This window comes from Sminthopsis crassicaudata, chromosome 1 (assembly GCF_048593235.1).
Source record: "Sminthopsis crassicaudata isolate SCR6 chromosome 1, ASM4859323v1, whole genome shotgun sequence".
Classification (NCBI taxonomy): domain Eukaryota; kingdom Metazoa; phylum Chordata; class Mammalia; order Dasyuromorphia; family Dasyuridae; genus Sminthopsis; species Sminthopsis crassicaudata.
The window spans coordinates 97,020,859-97,036,097 of NC_133617.1; the positions used below are offsets into that span (position 1 = coordinate 97,020,859).

The 15,239-nt window shown below is 35.6% G+C and overlaps 1 protein-coding gene across 1 annotated transcript in view; it reads right to left on the reverse strand.

Moving 5' to 3' along the window:
- TG (thyroglobulin) overlaps nucleotides 1–15,239 on the reverse strand; it is a 375,444-nt gene that overhangs the window by 15,332 nt on the left and 344,873 nt on the right. The window contains 1 exon segment of the mRNA XM_074265101.1: nucleotides 10,826–10,933. Within this exon segment, the coding sequence (XP_074121202.1) occupies nucleotides 10,826–10,933 (108 nt within the window).

The window sequence follows — 15,239 nt, forward strand, 5'->3', positions numbered from 1 at the left end:
TTTAGTTAAAGAAAATGAACCCACAATTAGAACTATATTATTTTGAGAGGCAATTCATTAACTTAAAGATGTTCAGAGTTGGAAGGGCCCCAAGAGGTCATCTACAACCACCATATCTGACCAAGAATTCCCTCTGCTACATGGATGAGAAGTCATCATTTAGCTTCTCTGCAAAGATCTCTGGCAATAGGGAGTTTACACTTAAAGGTTGCTGTTAAGTTGAAATCCCCCTCTCTTTTCTTCACCTTGTACCCATTATTCCTCAGAAGTATCATTTTTTAGTTCAAAAGACAATGGCAAGTTTACAGAGGGACTTGGTAAAAATTAAGGAATAGGAAAGCTAGTCAGTAAGATAATTGATATATAAGAGGATATAACTTGGACTAGATAATAAATTAATGGAATTCTAGAAGTGTAAAACCTGATTGAGTCTCAGAGGTCATATCACCTAAATCACACCTATAACAGGAATCCATTCTTCAAAACAGCGTTTCAAGACTCTTGATGACCTTTTAGTCTGCTCCAGAATAGTACTGCACTAAGACTTATGAGAAAGCCTATGTTTCCTGTGCTGTATATCTAACACAACTTATGGATCATAGATCTAGAGCTCATTTTTTATTTTAGGAAACTGAGATGCAGAGAGGTCAAGGTTATATAAGTGGTAGAACAATTGAACCTAGATCCTCCTACTTTTTTTTATTTTATATATATATATATTTTATAATATTATCCCTTGTATTCATTTTTCCAAATTATCCCCTCCTCCCTCTATTCCCTCCCCCCGATGACAGGCAATCCCATACATTTTACATGTGTTACAATATAGTCTAGATACAATACATGTGTGTGAATATCATTTTCTTGTTGCACAATAAGCATTAGATTCCGAAGGTACATGCAACCTGGGCAGACAGATATTAGTGCTAACAATTTACATTCCCCTCCCAGTGTTTCTTCTCTGGGTGTAGCTACCTCTGTCCATCATTGATCAACTGGAAGTGAGTTGGTTTTTCTTTATGTTGAAGATTTCCACTTCCATCAGAATACATCCTCATACAGTATTGTTGTTGAAGTGTACAGTGTAGATCCTCCTACTTTCAACAATTACTTCTTATAGCCAACAATCTTTTCACTGTATCACATTCATAAAGCAGTCCATCATGATCAGACAACTACTCCCAACTTGTCTTAATTCTGCCTTGAATAAGTTCAATTTGTTTGCCACACAAACCTTCAATTATTAATGTCAGCTATTATATTCCCTACTAATTCTTACTTCTTCAAAGCTTACATTTTCAGGTCCTTCAATGGACATAGGTTGAAATCCTTTTACCATGTTGGTAGTAATTCTCTGGATGTTCTCCATTTTATCCATTTCCTTTCTAAAATGGGGTGCCTAGAACTGAACACAGTATACCAGAGGAAGACTGAACAGTAGGATTATTGTGTCTTCATTCTGAATACTTGGTCAGGTAATTACAGATCACATGAACATTTTTGGCTTCAATGGTGCATTTCTGATTCACACTGAAATTGTAGTTCACTAAGTTCCTCATGTTTCTGGTACCCAGTGACATAAAATACAAATTGATAACAATATCAGTTGATCAATAAGCATTTATTTCCTATGGGTTTCATTGCAGTTGTAGTTGCTATTCATGTCCTTCCTATTACGCATTTTTTTTCCATATGGAGATGAATATACTTTCTAATCATTTCCATGGTTGCTTATTTATTTCCCAGCACCCGGGAAGATTTACTGTGAACCATTCATACATTCTGAGAGACCATAGACACTCATTTTTAAACCAGCTAACTTGACTGTTGAACTATGTTCTTTTTTGAGATGAAGTAATGCCAGAAATAAATGACTGCAATCCATATAAGTGGGAAGCTGGTTTTTTTCTTCTTTATACAAAGATAATTGGCTTGTGTTACTTTTGAACTGGACTTCTAGCCCCATGTTCTAATCAGATGTCCTAGTTCATAGAGATAGCACCAGTAAATATTCTCAGGTTCTTGGATACAGATATAACAAACATTTCCTGCTTTGGATTGTTTTGGACCTGCTTCATTAAACTTTGGGACTTCTGGGAATACTTGTCTCCTTAGGACCTGATGAATCCAATTAAACAAAATAAGACCTGAGGTATGGTCTTGTAACAAATACAATTAACTTGCTTTTCTAAACAATTTAACAAATAATTATCTAATACCTAATATATAGAAGACACAGCATTACATATTATATACAGATTCAAACAATAACAAAAATATTAGTCCTTGCCCTCAGGAGCACAGAGATGGTAGGGTACCTCATCATTCAGTCTTATAGAATCCACTGATTTCTTTACAAGGTGCTTCAATCATCAACTTCTATAACTTCAGCTAATACAGATATCTCTATCTCTACCTCTGCCTATCTCTATCTCTGTCTCTAACTCTCTGTCTCTATTTCTGTCTGTTTCTATCTATCTCTATTTCCATCTCTTTCTTTACTCGTGTTCTTATCTGTATCTCTAGCCCTGTATCTTTATCTATATCTATATCTATATTTAGGGCAAAGCTTCTTCAACCATGGCTTATGACTCCATATGGAGTTGCATAAGTGAATGTGGTCATGAAAAAAATAGGCAACAGTATTAGGTATAAATATTCACTAATATTTAATTTGTTATATAAAATAAACAAACATATCTATCTCATTAGTATGCAAACATTTTGAAATAAATGATAAAATTATATATGCATACCAAATAGTTATTTTTAAGTAAGTTCCTTTGTGATTAATTATCAGTAAATGTTTAATTTGTATACCTTTTTAATATACCTATCTATATATTTAGGGTTGTGTAAAAATTTCTCAGCCAAAAAGGTGTCATGAATGGAAAAAATTTAAGAAATTCTGATCTAATGTAGCTAGGTAACACAATGACTAGAGTGCTGAAGATCCAAGTTCAAATCCAACCTCAGACACTTCCTAGCTATGTGACCCTGAATGAATCATTTAACCCTTTTTGGCTCAATTTCTTCATCTATAAAATGAGCTAGAGAAGGAAAGACAAAGCACTCCAATATTTTTTGCCAAGAAAACCCCAAAGGAGATCATGAAAAGTCAGATATGATTGAACAAGTTTTCTCCAACAATATAATGTAAACTCATTGAGGACAGAGGCTATTTCATTATTGTCTTTGATCCTCAGTGCTGAGCACAGTGTCTATTAAGAACATAAGAGGTGCTTAACAACCATATAATGAAGGACTTATTGGCTGATGGTAGGTAAAGTGCTAGACTGGGATACACATCCTGCCTCTGAACTCACAAGATGTGTAGGGCAATTTGGACCTGGATTTGAATCCTGTTTCTGCCACTTACTAACTACATAATTGGGACAAGTCACATGCTGAATCCTTTCTCTAAATGTCATTTATCTATCTATCTATCTATCTATCTATCTATCTATCTATCTATCTATTTATTTATTTAGTGTTTTCCCCCAGTTACATTTAAAATAATTGTTTTACATTTTAAAACATTTTTAGTTCTAGATTCTTCCCCTTATACCAGCTCCCAGCCCCCATTAAGAAACCACATGTGAAGTTATATAAAACACTTTCATAAAATGTTATATTGCAAAAGAAAACATAAATCTCCACCCTAATTAAAAAAAAACACAAGAAAAATAAAGGAGAGTAAGAGAGAGAGAGAGAGAGAGAGAGGAGAGAGAGAGAGAGAGAGAGAGAGAGAGAGAGAGAGAGAGAGAGAGAGAGAGAGAGAGAGAGAGAGAGAGAATAGGCTTCAATCTGTATTTAGAGACAATCACTTTCTTCTCTAGGTATGGGTGGGATTTTTTATCATAAATCCTTCAGAGTAGTCATGGACTATTGTACTGCTGAAAACAGCAAAGTCATTTACAGCTCATTATCCCAGAACATTGCTATTTCTTTGTATACAGTACATTTTACTTTGTTTGAGTTCTTGGAGGGCTTTTCAGGTTTTTTTTTTTTTTTCTGAGAGCATACTGCTCATCATTTCCAATAAAACAATAATATTCCATGGCAATCACATACCATAATTTATTTAGCCATTCCCCAATTGATGAGCATCCCTTCAATTTCCAATTTTTTGGCCTGAGAGCTGCTACAAATATTTTTGTACATATAGGGTTTTTTCCCGTTTTTTTAAAATTTCTTTTGTTATTTATGCCCCATAGTGGTATTGTTAGGTTAAAGGGTATGCCATTTGGGCATAGATCATATCTTTTGATCACTTATCAATTGAGGTATGGTTCTTATTTTTTATATATTTGAATCAGTTCCCTCTGTGATTGAGAAATGAGACCTTATCAGAGAAATTTGCTTTAAAATTCTTTTTACAATTATTATTGCTAGCTGTATTCCCCCAGTACTTATTCTATTCTTTCTCCTTTCACCTGCTCATTATCAAAAGTGTTTTGCTACTGACCACTCCTTCCCCCAATATGCCCTCTCTTTTATCATCTGCTCCCTCTTTCCAGTTCCCATTCCCCTCCTATTTTCCTGCAGTGTAAGATAGATTTCTATACCCATATTACATGTGTATATTATTTCTTCTTTGAGCCAATTCTGCACATCCTGCATCCTAATGAGATAACAATCAGATGAATGCACAGTAGAAGGTTAATTCCTAATTATAAACTTGCTCCCTCAGTACTTCCTCCTCCACAAATTGCTAATTTTTCTTATCTTGTTTGTATTTGTGGACATTTATTTTTTGAACCTGAAATTTTACATTTATCTCTATTATATCTCCTTTTATTAGATTCAGCCCAATGCTCCAGCCTGTCAAAGTCTTTTTGGATTCTGATTCTATCAGCCAAAGTGTTAGCTATTCCTCCAAAATCTTCAAATTTAATAAGCTTTCCATTTATGCCTAAGTTTGAGTCACTGATAAAAATGTTAGGTATTGAGCCAGAACCAACAACAGATGTCTGGAACATTCCATTGGAGACTGCCTTCTAAGATGACATCAAATCATCTATAACTATTTTTGAGTCCAATTATTCAATTATTTCTGGAACCATCTAACTGTGCTATCATCTAGGTTATGTTTTTCTATCTTTCTCCTACAAATTATTGGAAACACTTTGATTAAGTTCTTTTCTAACTTTAGGCAAACCATATCTGTAGTGATTAGTCCAGGATCACATAGGTAGAGAATATTAGTGCTAGGAGTTGAACCTGTAACTTCTAAGTGCCAAACCTCTAACCCAGGGCTCTTTCTATTCATCCCCCTCTTCTATTACCATGAATTTTTATTGGTCAGTTTTATTGACCACACAAGGAGTAGCTAGTTCAGCCACTTCAGTATTTGCCTTGGACTCAATTTCTAAAAATGGCCAAGATAGTCAACCAGTAAAGATAATATTTGGGATGTGTAATTTTGAGATGTCCGGAAAAACATGAAGAAATATAGTGATCGTCTGTAGCTTTTACAATTCCATTCCAAAAAAGGAGATAATTTATATAAAAGTTAAACATCACTGCTTTCTTAGTCATTATAAATGTTTTCCTGTGTATTCCTTAAAGAAATAGAACTAAAAATTCTTCACATCAGTATAAAGTCTATAATTTACCAATTTCTTAGCCTATCCCTTATCTTTTAGTTACACAGAGCAGTTCTGTGTGAAAAACTGAACAGGCTGTTTTCCTCAATATTGCTTAATGAGTAGTAATTATGATACTAATTCACATTTTTACAATTTAATTTAAATCTACAATTTAAACCTCACTTTGAGGTTTAAAGAATGCTTCTCCTGCTCAACAAACCCCCATGGATCCCTAATTACCTATAGCAGCAAATAAAACTAATCTGTTCTTCACTGAAAATCCTATTTTTTGGCCTTATATATTATACTTCATACATTCGTCACTCTGGCCAAATTGATGTTCTTAATGCTCTTTACACACATTAGTTCACTTTCCATTTCTGTGACATTGTAATGTCACCTTTCCTTGAATGTATTTTTTAGCTTTGCTTCTTAGAGTCTCTGTTTTCTTTCAGTTTGATTACTATGAGGTTTTTTTTCTGGCCCCTCCAGCTGCTAATGTTTCCACCTTCCTCCCCCTCCCCTCAAACTGCCTTGAACTTATTTTGCATAAATTTGATATTTATTTATGTCTATGTGATATGTCTCTCTCATCCTCAATAAATAGAAAGTTTTGTTCTCAGAGGCTGCCATAGTGCTTGGCATGTAGTAGTTATTTAATAGATGCATGTTTATTGGATTATTATGATCATAATAACAAGTGATATTTAAGAGTTTGGAATCAGATACCTTGGTTATAGGTAGCCATTCTGTAACTTATCACCTCTGGGTCTTAGTTTTCTTATTTCTAAAATGAGACAACTGAAGAACAGGTGTCTTTTAGCTCAAAATTATAAAAGCCTATTTTTACAAAACTTTGTATTATTACTTTACTGAGTCATGACAACTATATTTCCCCCCACCCCCAACTAAGATGTTGTCGTAAACTAAAGTTTCTTAATTGCAAGCAATCGCATGAGAGGTCATGTAACTGAATGAAAGTTGCAAAATTATGACATATTACCAGCAAATGTTTGATTTGCATACCTATTTTATATACCTATATACCCAGAGGGGCATAAAAATTTCTCAGGCAAAAAGGGATCTTAAGTGGAAAAAGTATAAGAATCTGTCACTAGGCTTTGGCCCTTTTCCCTTTGGGGGAAGGGATCCTAACAAAGTGACTAGTCAAAATGACAAAAATCACTTGGAGCATGCCACATTATTAATTCTCTTCTCTGTAAAATGAGGGATTACAATTGTAATGTAATGTAAAATAAGCCTCTGAAGCTCCCTATAGCTATGATTTTGTGATAGTATTTTCTCATTAGGTCATCCCAGCTACCTTGGGAAGTGATGGTTTTTCTTATCTTCCTTTTAAAGATAAGTAAACTGAGGTTCAGAAAAGTTAAATGACTTTTCCACAGTCATTTAGCTTATACAGATAAGAGGTAGACTCTAAGTGCAACAAGCTATCTATCAGACCACATTTCTTCTAAAATGTGTCTGTCTCCTAAAAAACATCCAGTTTACGGACCTAATGTAGTACAGATGGAATGGTGGGTTCCTGAAGGTTTTGCCCATTGAAAGAGTACAAGTCCTGGTAGGTCTTTTCCTAAGTGAAAAAGACCTGGGTCTACCAATAGACTGCATATCTGTTGCATGAAGTCCAGCCTGGCTAACTTTGAGAGGCTTCTCTCCAGAGAGTGATGAGTTTTTAAACCATGACAACTCAGCCAGACCATCTCTTGAGATTTAAAGATTTTTGAGATGTGTTTGGTGGAGAGAAGTATTTTTAATTATTATTATTCTATAATTCAGCCTCTATTCTGACTCAGAGTACCAAGATCATGTCTCTGCCAGTTTCCTTATGCTGTGAGTCTATTCTGACTCACATGGGCTTGGATCGCACCTTTGACAACCTCCTATTGCTTAATGGTCGTCCTGGAATTCTGACATAGTCTGCTCTTGGACCTCATTTCTGGCTGTTCCCTAAGTGTCATTATTATGCTTGCCTGAGATACTGTGGTCCCTGCTCCTGCCTTAGAGGCTGAGGAGAGGACATTATGAAGGGACACACTGAACATTCATTGTGCTCTGCCCTTTTTTGCTCCATTCCCAGAAACTTTGCATTTTTGGAATCACCTTTTCTTCTATTACCTACACTAAGGAATTTTTGTTTTTAGCTCATGAGATCTAAAAAATTAGATCTGGATCTGGAACTGGAAGGGACCTTGTTATCACCTCAGTTTTCTAGAAAAGAAAACTGAGATACAGAGAAACAAAATGACTGTCCACTGTCAATAATCAATCAATTGATAATCATTTATTAAACACCTATTATGTATCAGCAACTGTGCTAATGCTAAGGACACAAAAAGAAGCAAAAAAGAGTTTCTGACTTCAAGTAATCTAATTAATTTAAAGTCATATAAAGTGGTATATAAATTACTTGAGACAAATGCTGGTGCAGGCCCTTGTCATCTTGTGTTTAAACTATTTATAATAGTCTGCTAGTTGGTATTCCTTCCTCAAATTTCTTCCTATTCCATTCTATACTCCACTCAGTTGTTCAAAAGATCATCTAAAAGCATGGGTCTGACACATTACTTCCTTATTCAATGAACTCCAATAGTTCCCCATTGCTGTCAAAATAAAATATAATATCTTCTTTCTGGAGTTCGAAGCCCTTAGTAACCCTACTTCTTTTTATATTTTCAGCCTTCTTATTTTTACTACTTCAATTTTCTCTATTACCCAGTGACACTGACCTATTATTTCACTGGTTGTCTCCCATGCTTGAAATGCTCTTATTTCTCCTCTTTGAATGCTGCTGTCCTTTAAGTTTAAGCTTGAAACTTTCTGCAAGAGGCCTTTCTTTCTCAGTTCTCCTCAGTATCTGTGCCTTCACTCTGAGATTGCCTCCAAATTACCCTGTATATATTTTGCTGTAAATATTTTTCATAATATCTCCCAAAATAAAATTTGACCTTCTTGATAACAGGGACTACTTTTTCTCTTTGTTTGTGTTCCTGCAGTATTTAGCACAGTTCCTAGAATATAGTAAACACTTAATAAATGCAATTATTTACTTATCTTGCCCAGGGCCATGCAATTGTGTTTTCTTAACCCTTTAATTCAAACTTTATTCACTATGCAACCTAGATGATACCAGTTCATTTGGTGACAGCCATTGATGGCCATGCTTGTGTGATTTTTACTAACAGTAGATTTATTCAGAACACTTGACCTTGATCAAACAAAATTGGATTGAACTGGTATCTCTATCTTTCTGTATGTAACTCATAGACTTCATGGCCAGAGGACACAGCTATTGGTGTGCTCTAGCTATAAGGACAAAAGCATTGAATTCCCTTAGACTTCTATTTATAAAAGGGGCTACGGGCCCCAAATTAAGGAGTTGGCCCTAGAATCATGTAACTATTCCCTAATGACAAAAGACACCAGTAACTCCCCCCCTTCCAGAAGGGAGATATTTCTGGACACATCTTCCCATCTTTGGTATTTCTGACCACATGTTCAACCAACCACAGGCTGAGACAGGTTCCTTTCATCCTTGAGCCTGAAACAGATGTTTTCTTTCTTTTTTTCTCTCCTCAATACAACCCTCATGCTTTTTTGCCTAGAGTTTTTGCACAAACTACTTAAATCCCTTCCTTTCTTTGGTCAACTTGTAATCCCCAAGATGTGGGGCAGATCAAACATAGAAATACTTCAAAGGAGGCCTGAGCATTTCATGGATGACAGATGGGAAGGGGTTTTGGGGAAACCAGGACCAGTGTAAAGAGCTTATGATTTTTTCAAGGAGAAAATAGCTTGGACTTGTGAGATTGAATCACTCCCTGCTTAAAGCTGCTAAATTTGGGGGCTGGCTAGCATGTCCAACCACATCATGTCCTTTGATACAAACATCAGAGATAGACTAGTGAGCTGATTCAGACCATCTGCCTAGTCTCATCTTCTTAGAAGTCAGGAGTTGTATTGCAAAGTTAACTTTGGACTTAGCTTTAGAAGAGCTGGGTTCAAGTTCTTCTTCAGCTTCTCTTTGAGGAAATTTTAATGTTCCTTGGCCTCAGTTTCCTTATTATAAGATATTCTTGTACCAATACCAATCATACCTCTTCCTTCCTTAGTTTTGACCTTTGAAAGCTTTCCTTTCCTTTAAGGCTTAGCTCAGAGACTTCTTCCCTGAAGCCTTCCCTAATTCCTTCAGTTAAAAACATTTTTTTCATTTGTCTAAAGTACTATGTCTGTGTATCTCTCCTTTACTCTTGTCACTTTCTACTTTGGTTCAAATATTTATGAGAAACATGCTATTCTTCCCTGTGAGAAATGCTGGGAGATATTTACATGCAATTATAAATTCAAGTCCCATAGCATAGATGATAACATATATAAATACTACAGAATTACTAGCTCACAATTTTAAAGCACTAGCATGTAGGACTCATGCTTTGAGAATCAATGCTCTACCTTATATCATAGAAATTTATGAGTATGTTGTAGCTATTCTCCTTGATTCTTTTCCCACCACCCCTAATTCCTTTATTCTAATACATTATAAATTTCTAGTCCTGGATTTGGAGTCAGAGGCCCATGGTTAAAAGGATCAATGACTCTTACAGATACTTCATCATAGCATTGACTCTCAAATAATTTATCAAGAAAGTTCAAGTGGTAGATAGGGGCCACAGTGAATGGAGAGCTAGACATCGAATCAGGAAGAGTTGAGGTTCAAATCCAGACTCAGATACTTATTACCTTTGGGAGACTAGACAAGTCCCTTGACTTATATCTGACTCAGTTTCCTCATTTGTAAAATGGGGTTAGTAGTAGCATTTACCTACTATGGTTTTGAGGATCAAGTGAAATAATTTTGTAAAGCCCTTCACAAACCTTAAAGCTCTTTATGATTGACAATTAATAAACACCAGCTGGTTGTACTACATTTGAAAAGTGTACCAATAGACTTAATGTGGGTCAGCTAAGGATGAATCTTCTAAGTTTGGAAAGATCATGAAGTTGTTTGAAAGGTCAAAAAACCACTTACTAAGTCAAGGAAAGGTTATGATCTCTAGCAGAAGAGAAAATATACATACTTACAAAGTTACAGATTCCTGAAATTCTAAAGGGCTAATTTTATTTAAAGTTAAAAAAAATCCAGGATCACCTAGAGACAAGAAACACATTTTTCCCCAGAAGTCCAGCTATTTCTGGCCAAATGGTTCCCTTACCTGTTCTGAGAGTAGGTTTCAGGCACATAGTACATGTAGATGTTCCCTCGGGTTCCCTTTGCCCAATGGCTGACCATGTCAATAATGGGACAGTTGATAAAATAGTCCCTGGAGCAAAAGAAAGAGGATAGTGTTAGCTGATCTGGGGAGTTATACTATGAATGCAGTAGTCATTACTAAAATAATGGATGTCTCTTTTTGAAAATAAGGACACTTCATCATTCAAACCTGTGCTTTACCACATGTGGTTTTCGCATGGTCTCAAGAGAACTGCTCTGTTCCCCACCCCTGCTCTCACTCCCACTCCCCCACCAATACTGTGCCTGTGTCTATTCCCTCAAGGAGACCCAAATGCTACTCACAGCAGAATATTTGTAAGGAAAAACAAGCAGCCCTTCTATACAAAATCCCTTTAGCTGTTTTCTAAACACTAGGAACAAATGTTAGTGTCCTCACTTGCAAGTGCTTTGTATTGATTTATCTGTGTACATGCTACCACCCTTGTTTTATCCTTGAATCCAGAGGTTGTTTTATCCTTGAATCCAGTGACCAGCGTAAAGTTATGGCTGGACTTAATAATATTAATAATAGATGATGATGATAGACAGCAAGTATAAAGTATCTTAAGTTTTACAAAATGCTTTATCTCTCTACAAACACTTTTGATCTTTACAACAACCACCTGCTATTAGTCCTCATTTTACAGATGAGTAAACTGAGACATAGAAAAGATTAAGAGTCTTGCCCAGTGTCACAAAGCTAATAAGGATCTAAGATAGGACATAAATTCAAGTTTTCTTGACTCCAAGTCTGACACTTGATCCACTGAGTCAATTAGCTGCTTAAGAGAGTGTTAAGACTATTGCATAGAGAGTTGGACTTGAATTAGAATCTTAAATTCTACCTTACCTCCTGCTTATGTGTAGGAAGTCACCTAACTATTTTAATCCTTAATTTCCTGAGCTGTAAAATGAGGATAATCATAGCAGCTTCCTCATAGGGTTGTTGTGAGGATCAAATTAGTTAATTTATTCAAAGCACTTTGGGAATCTTACTATGCTATATAAATATAAGCCATTATTATTATTTTGAGTTGGGATAATTTTATTTATTATATTTACATATTAGGGAATTAATAAGTGCTGATTGATTGAATAATTAATAAAGCACTTAATAAATATCATTAAATCAGCAATTAAATATGAGAGCCAGTTCAGGGATAGTTACATTGGTTTAGTACAATAGGAAGCTGAGATGTACCTTGATGGGGTCAAAGTCTTATCATTTATCTACTTTCCTGGATGACTGAGATAAATACAGTGAGTGTAAATTTGTAGTATAATTTGGAATATCTCCGGGGAAGGAAAGAAGTTGAGACTAACAGGAAACAGTAAAAAAAAAATCAAGAGTGAAATATTTATTGAGCATCATGCTATACTCTAGTCACATCATTTTTTGAGTATTACATTTTCTGCTGGGTGCCATATTCTAAACAAAGCTTTGATAAGTTGGAAAAGATCCAGAGGATAGAAATCAGGATGTTCTAAGAAATTGAGATCATGTCATTTGAGGGTTGGTTGACAGAAAAGGGTTGTTTAGCCTAAAGAAAACAACATTTAGAGGAAAGATCAAAGCTGTCTTTGAAGATCTGTCATATGGAAAAGAGATTTTATTTGTTCTACTAGGACTGAAAGTGCAAAACAAGGAGAAAATAATAGAATTTTCATAAAAGTAAATTGGGTCCAAGGGAAGGAAAAAACTATGAATAACTGGGCTGTGCAAAAGTGAAATGGGCTATCTTAGGAAGATAGAGGGGTTCTCATCATTGGAGATCTTCAAGTAGAGGCTGGAAGATTTATTATTGAGACTGGTCTTGTTTAGGTTGGACTAAATGTCTTCTAAGTTCATGATTATAGGATTTGATATAATAGATTTGATATCATAGGAAAAGTTTGATACTTCTAGCCAAAGGTTTAGGTTTAAATATTGTCCCTTCCACTTACAACTTAAGCATCATTTAATTAAGTGAGAATTAGAGTATCAGTTTCCTCACTTGTCAAAAAAGGAGATAATATTGCTTGCACTTCTTACCTCACAAAAATATTATGAGGAAAGTGAAAAAAGTTCTATAATGCTAAAAAAATGGCACTACATAAACATAAGGCTGTTATTACTATTATCAGTAGTAGTAATATAAGGCATACATATAGTATGATAGAAGAAACAATGAACAGGGACTTTGGTAAAAATTTTGGCTGTTACTTATTAGTCACATGACCTATAGCAAGCTACTTTCATCTCTTAGATTAGGGGGAGGCAACCAAAAAAGGCTTCATGTATTGTAAAAATATTTCAGCCAACTCTTGAAGGAAATCAGAGATTCCAAGACAGATTATGGAAGGAAGATTTCCCAGAGAAGGTGGAATATGACCAGCACCCTTCCAGTCACCCAGGCTCAAAACCTGGTGTTCTTCTTGATTCCTCTTTCTCACTTTTCTTTCAAATCCAATCCACTGGAAGACTTATCAATTCTCCTTTCATTATATACTTCCTACATACCCTCCTTCTACCCTTTGACTGATCTCATCACTTCCTACTTAGATAAATCAATTGGCCTTCTGATTGGCTCCTTACTCCAGTCAGCTTACAAAGTCATCTTTCCAAAGAAGAAGTCTGACTGTCAATCCCCTACTCAATAATCTTCTAAACGTTCTGCTATCCAAATGTAAAAATCTCCATTTGGCTTTTAAGGCCCTTCACAGCTCGGTCATTTTCTTTCCTGTCTACTTACACCTTAATACCCTCCATGTATAGTGACAATGATCTTCCATCTGCTCACACCAAGAATTTTCACACCCTGTCTCTTTAGCTTTGAATGCTCCCCCTCCTCTGTTCTTCCTGCTGGTTTCCCTGACTTACTTCAAGTCTCAATCAAATCTATGCTCAGGTCCCCTTGTTCCTTCTGTCTAATGATTTCTCCAAACTACTCTATATTTATCTTGTTGTTTCCACATTTTCTTACCATTATATTGTGGGCTTCTTGAAAGCAAGGACTATCTTTGCCTTTCTTTGCATCTCTGGTGCTTAGCACATAGAAAATGCCTTTTGGCTAACTAAAATGGAACTTGCAGGCCAAGTGATATTTCTACAGGTGCAGAAATACCAGAAAAGATAAAACTTTTCAGTTGATTCAATGACCACATCCATAATTGTGGTTGACAATATTCATAATCATTCCCTCCTAAATGTGTCAGATTACTTGAGGAGTGCATTGGAGGAGTTATATGAGTAGGTCTCCATCAAATGGGAGCTCTTATACAATTTGATTGTACTGGGGTCCTTGAAAGGCATTCCTTCCCTTGGCACTCACAAATGAAACAGAGAGAGGAGGGGAGGAAATTTGTGGGTCGTGGCAGGAGCAAATGCATCAAGGCATGAGAAGGTGTAAGACAGAGTTGTAGGGGGTCAGGAACAGACATGTCTAGTTACAGCAGGAGGTTCCTTTAGAAAGTGTTCAGCCTTCCCACTTCTGATCTTCTCCCAATATCACAGCAAGTATTTGGAATTGTTAGATTTCCACCCCTCAGGCATTCTGGATTCCTGCCAATATATAGCTGTTACCTATATCTTGGGGAGAAAGAATTAATCCACACAGTTTGGCCTAGTAAAATGGGCCAGATGGTACATTTGTCCCATAGTATGTGTGTATGTGTGTGTGTGTGTGTGTGTGTGTGTGTGTTGTATGTATTACATGTGTGTGCCTGTGTAATACAATTTCGTATGGAAAAGATACTTAAAATAAGCATAGAATTTCCCCACAAGAAAATCATACATTAGATTTAAAGCTGGAAGAGACCTTAGAAATTACATAGTCCAACCCTTTTATTTTACAAATGAAGAAACTGAAGTACAGAAAAAAGGAACAGAAATTGTCTAGGGTCACCCAGATAACAACTAATCAAAGTGTGATTTGAACTGAGAACCTCTGATCCCTAAGTCACTATTCTTTCCACTCATTCTATTGCCTCTTTTCTATATTCTTCTTTCTTCTCAATAATGGAATTGGACAATTACCAAAATTATTCCTAATAATAATGGATTTTAGGTTATGTTGAACTGAGAAAATAATGATCAATAATATGTAATATTCTATATGTATCCTATATGTAATATTCTAAAGTTTGCTAAGATCTTATATAGTAGGTACTAAATAAATACACAATATTGCTATACATGATCCTATTATCCAGAGGTATGATTATCCCATTTTCTAGATGAAGGCCCTAAAACTTCTTGATACTTGGTCATTGAGCTAGTAAATGTCTGGATCAAGATTCGAATGCAGAACTTCCTTCCTCATCCAATAGCTTATTCATTACACATTTTGGTGCAATGGAAAAAGCCCTGGAGGACC